The 5,344-nt window shown below is 39.4% G+C and overlaps 1 protein-coding gene across 1 annotated transcript; it reads right to left on the bottom strand.

Annotated features, from left to right (window-relative positions):
* On the bottom strand, positions 1,633-4,968 carry LOC109838501 (caffeic acid 3-O-methyltransferase 1-like). Its single transcript, XM_020406938.1, has 4 exons — positions 4,566-4,968; positions 2,553-2,863; positions 2,395-2,459; positions 1,633-2,054 (listed from the first exon to the last, which is right to left on the bottom strand). Exons 1-4 carry the CDS (start codon positions 4,934-4,936, stop codon positions 1,761-1,763), a joined length of 1,041 nt encoding a protein of 346 aa, XP_020262527.1. The 5' UTR covers positions 4,937-4,968; the 3' UTR covers positions 1,633-1,760.

Raw genomic sequence — 5,344 nt, 5'->3', positions numbered from 1 at the left:
ACAATAGCAGGTCGAGAATAGTTTGGCGTCTACTAGGTCAAGGCGAGCATATAAGCAGGTACTGAAGCTGAGGGCTAATCAACCCCTGAAGCACTATAGACAGGTTAATTTGGTGGAATACACACTCTTAGTGGAGGATGATAAGCCGGTCTCCTTCAAGGAAGCTATTCGGGATAGAGATAGTGAGAATTGGTTGGTTACGATGGAGGAGAAAATAGAATCTCTTCGGAAGAACCAAACATGGAAGGTGGTCCCATTGCCTGTAGGAAGAAAAGCTATTGATTGTAAGTGGGTGTATAAGAGAAAAAAAGATCATTCAGAGCTCGGTGGTATAAGGTACAAGGTGAGGCTAGTGGCTAAAAAGTTTGCACAAAGAGAGAGTGTGGATTATAATGAGATATTTTCTCCGATAGTGAAACACACTTCTATTCGAGTGCTATTGAGTATTGTTACTCATAATTATTTTGAGCTGGAACAACTTGATGTTAAAACGACCTTCTTGCACGGAGACTTGGATGAAGAGATCTATATGCATCAACCTGAGGGCTACATGGTTGAGGATAAGGAGCATCATGTATGTTGTTTGAGGAAGTCATTATATGGACTGAAGCAATCTTCTCGGCAGTGGTACAAGCGATTTGAATCCTTCATGCTGAAGCATAGGTTTTATGGGGGTCTTGTGGGGGCCACACCCACGTGGGTGTGAACGAGACACAAATTTGTGTCTTGCGGCCGCCACACCCACGTGGGTTTCTCGGACACACGCGAGTGGGTTCCCCAAGCGGGCGTGGGTTGTTTCCAGATCTGTTTTTGGATCGGTGTTTGGGTATAAATACCTAACGATCTCTTCTAAAGTTTTGTATGGGAGATAAAAACAGAGGGTTAGTCGGCTGTTAATAGAAGAAATAGAGGGTTTAAGCGGCGGCTAAAGAGATTTAGATCTGAGATCTTGAGGAGAGAAAAAAGAGAGCTTAGATGGATTTTACAATAGAGAGGTCAATTTCTTTTGGGTAAAAATCAAAGCTTCTTCTTTGGGACGAGTTTGTGGGTTGTACAAGTCATCGGTGTTCTCCTTCATAGTGGAATCTCCCCTCCCCTTTCCCGTGGACGTAGGCAAGTTTGTCGAAATACGTAAATCTCGTGTCTTTACTGTTTTTCTGGGTGTTGGCTATTGCTTGTAGGTTCTCTCGACAAGTCAGTCCTAGAACTTATGAGAGGAAGAGTGTATATTTTATTTGGTTGAGATATTTCACTTTTTGTTCTTGTTTCCTTAGTAAAACGGGAATATAGAGGTTGACTTGAGCTTTTGTGACAACAAAAGCCAGGGCTTTCTCTTGGGTTATATTGCATCTGCGGCATGAGAGCGTGTCTCTGCCCCCAACAGAGACACATTTAAAATATCTAACACTTGAGGACTTATTTAAAAATAGATTAGATTTCGGGAAAAAAATATAAGCAAATCCCTTCACATTTTAGTTAATATGATAAGAAAACATATCTTATACAGTAAAACAATAAAAGATAAAAGAATGTGTAACTGAGGATTTGTATGGACGCGATTCTAGATTAGTACTACATATGTATAACTCTATCTATATGTTTTTAAGTCCACCGTACGATCAACAAGAACCATTAAGAAATAGAGAACCTACTCTCTTTTTTATTTATTTTAAAAACGGTAGAGACAGACATCAGCTTGTGCAAGAAACAAAATAAGCAAATCCCAAACACACAATAACGGTATATTTTTAAAACACAGTTCATTTGTAGAGCTCGATCGCTGGAATACCAAAAGCAGAAGGAACAAGCTTCAACTCAGAGAAGCCCGCTTCCTTTGCCAAGGACTCAAACTCATCCTTGGTCCTCTCTTTTCCCTCATTGAAATTCAACATGCAAAGGTCCGTGTTGAACATGGCTTGAGTCATGGTGTCTTCATCCGGGAGCTCAGGGATGACAAAGTCGACAACGATCACCTTACCTGAGCCTGGTAGAGCCTTCAAACAATTCTTCAGTATCTTTAGGCAATCTTTGTCAGACCAGTCATGAAGAATCCACTACAAATATCATGAATTCATATAATTAGTTTCTTGTAATTATATATAGGGCACGGCTCTTTTTTTGGTACGTACGTTGCAGCTGATAGTTACAATATGAATGCTGGTTGCAAGCATCTGCTATTATACATGTAGATGATACTAATTTATATATTTTCTGTAAAAATATGACACAGATTGATGGAAGAAATTTTTTGGGCAAATCTTCCTAGTACTAAATACTTTTGAAAACGCATACGTATAGATTATGAGAAAAAGGTTTAGTAATTTACATAGAATTAACAACTTTAATTTGAAGACAAACTAATGCGGGTATTAAGAAAAACACGTGCTAATCTACCTTCATAAAGACTGCGTCCCCACTTGGAATGCTATCAAACATATCTCCGGCAACATGTTCCACTCCTGCGCCATATATAGTGATCCGATAAATGCAACATGTATATGGTGCTCGTGCTTAATTAGTTACTTATATGTATGGTTCATGGTAATCCTTACCTTTGATAGGTGGCGCATCAGAGATAACATGAGGCAGATCAAAGTTAATTCCGTTCATTTGAGGAAACTTGGAGATGATCGTTTGAAGAGAGGCTCCAGTACCGCCACCAACATCTACGAGCTTCTGAATGCCTTTGAAGCCCGGGTAGCTATCCACTACAATTTTCAGGATGAAGGCGGAGGCACACGACATGCCGTCATTGAAGACCTTACTTAATTCATGATCGCTTTTCATGTACTCAAACTCATGCATTCCATTGATCTTCTTGAAGGGAATCACTCCATCAAGAACTGCATATTTCAGTTCTTGCCTAAAAGAGGATTCGGTCGAATATATCAGTAGTTACTCGATATTTGGCCGCAGATATGTCAAGATTTCAAAGCATTAATGTTGAGTGTTTGTAGATATTGTGAATTACACTGGCTAGAGGTCCGTTATGCATATAACCTGGATTTCACAATTGGACTACCTAGACCAATCTCACGATATAACAAGCTGACTAAGTCAACGAATAACCCACTTCACTTGGGTAAAGCGTGGGACATTCACACTCAACTTATATATAGCTCAGTTATGACCCAAAGCATGCATTGACGTAAAGTTCAAATACGGAGAAAGAGGTTCATGGCTACTAGGCTCATCTCAATCTGATTAACATGCGTCATCTCAACCCAGCATGGTTTTATGACGGTTTGCATGTCTAGCGATGATGACATGTATACTAGCTGATTTGCCTAGGGAATTAAATGCATAACTCTACCAACAAGTAAAGAGAAGACTTATCTCAATCTTGACTTGGTACCACCGACCTTTGGTCTATAAAAGCCTCCTCTCTAAACTCTAACCTACAAGCTTATTGCTTTGATTTTCATCATGAAGAGTCCTACTTAGGCATTGGAGGGGCGTTGTTAGATAGTCAACCATTGTCAATTTATTGCTTTGTCTGTGGATCTCAAGCACTATTAGTAGAAGATCATTATCAAACATCAAGGAAGATCTCGGGGGCCTCAACATCGAGTCCAATATTGCGAACCCAATATATTAGGATTTTCCTTGCATCAACAAGGTCTTACCTTAAGCTTTTTTTTTTTTTTGCTCTTTTACTAAAGGGTTTGGGTCCTCTCTACTACCAGAAAGTTGTTAAGATGACACTATCTTTAATTCTACCATTGATTAAGTAATGAATGGTTATGATAATGATAGGGAATGAGATATTCTCTAATTAGATGGTAATCCAGAAGGTCCAATTACCCTCATCCTTACCGTTCACTCCAATTATAAGGGATAAGACAAAATCAGATAAGCAGAAGGTCCAATTACCCTCATCCTTACCGTTCACTCCAATTATAAGGGATAAGACAAAATCAGATAAGATTTCTACCATCAATTCTTAGTTTTTAAGATAGTAGTTTTTAAGACAAGTTATTTTTAAGATAATAGTAGAAATCCTATGTGATCTTATCTTATGCCTTGAAAAAATTGGATTAGACACTAAGAATTGATGTAATTGGACTTTGGGTGTCATTTGTAGGATGAATCATAGACAAAAACTATGTTGATCTCTTAACTAAAAATAGAAGTAATGATCTCTGCTACTTTTCGAGCGGAGAACCTCTACATTCTTTGTTATAGAGAGATTCTTCAACTTGGTTTTGTACACTTATATCTTCATTTGATGGACCTCATGAATAGTATTGTTCACATACGGAGTAGTTCCTTTTGGAGCCAAATTCATGGGATCGATCATGAAACACGGTGACACTTGTCTTTTTCTTGAGATTCTAGTCAAGCTATATCTATGACTCAGGTCTCATAAATAGTTCCTTACCTTTGGGTCAAAACTTAATTCCTCTTACACGCAGCATACAAAAAATATCCTCTAATATGGGACCCAGTAATTGAATCAATATAGTAGAATCTGAAGCAGTACTTTTTTACTTTTTGGATATACCAAAGTGTGAAAGCTGATACGTATAACATTCTAGAATAACAGAGTGAAAAAAAGGCTTTACCAGCTAGCTTGACGAGCCTTATGCTGGTTCATGATGATCAACGGAGCAAGAGATGCTCCCCCATCCTTGCCACCAGCAAAAAGCTTGCCCACCGGTGAAAGCCCATACCGCCTCTCGACACGGCCAGCACCCTCGGTCCCCGAACAAGTCAGGATCGAGCTGCTGGCCAAATACCGCAGCATCCTGTCGAGTACCGTCGCGGCCTGTGCGTTATTCGTGCAAATGTTCGACACGATCTCTACGACAGACAGCTGCCGACCAGGACCAGCATTGGCTATGATATCGAGCACGCCAAGCTCGATGACTGCCTTTAGAGTCATCGGGACAGCGTAGGCTCCGGCTATATACACCGCAGAGAGGAACGCTGCCATCTCCTCATCTTCGTCTTCGTAATTGGAGCCCATATTTGTGTAATTTAGGTATTACTTGACTTGTACATATTACCTGGCTTTCTTGGGGTTTATATAGAAGGAAGACGGGTTCCATTCTATTAGAAAAAGGGATTTTTGCTAATAAACCCGAACTTTTACTCCCACCGAAAACTTCACCCAGTTCTTTATGTTCCACTAAACCCAAAATACAAAAGTTGATTATCTTGAAGCCCAAAACATAGAATTGAAAGTATGTTAGGGCATATATGTACCTATACACTCTAATATTACGTTACCGAGTCAAGATTTTATCACAGTTGTGTCCTTATATAATTTATTAATTTATTAAAGTAAGCCATACCTATTATTAAACTGAGAATTGCTATTTGGCTCGCCAACTTGCCAACT

Source organism: Asparagus officinalis, chromosome 4 (genome assembly GCF_001876935.1).
Source record: "Asparagus officinalis chromosome 4, Aspof.V1, whole genome shotgun sequence".
NCBI lineage: Eukaryota > Viridiplantae > Streptophyta > Magnoliopsida > Asparagales > Asparagaceae > Asparagus > Asparagus officinalis.
This window is presented reverse-complemented; position numbering and strand designations above follow the sequence as displayed.

What these genes read in the sequence shown, in the direction of transcription:
- LOC109838501 (XM_020406938.1), bottom strand. Translation starts at nt 4,936, where the DNA reads ATGGCAGCGTTCCTCTCTGCGGTGTATATAGCCGGAGCCTACGCTGTC. An exon ending in AAGGCTCGTCAAGCTAGCTG is followed by an intron (nt 2,864 to 4,565) that starts GTAAAGCCTTTT and finishes ATCCTCTTTTAG; the next exon opens with GCAAGAACTGAAATATGCAG. An exon ending in GGGACGCAGTCTTTATGAAG is followed by an intron (nt 2,055 to 2,394) that starts GTAGATTAGCAC and finishes TGATATTTGTAG; the next exon opens with TGGATTCTTCATGACTGGTC.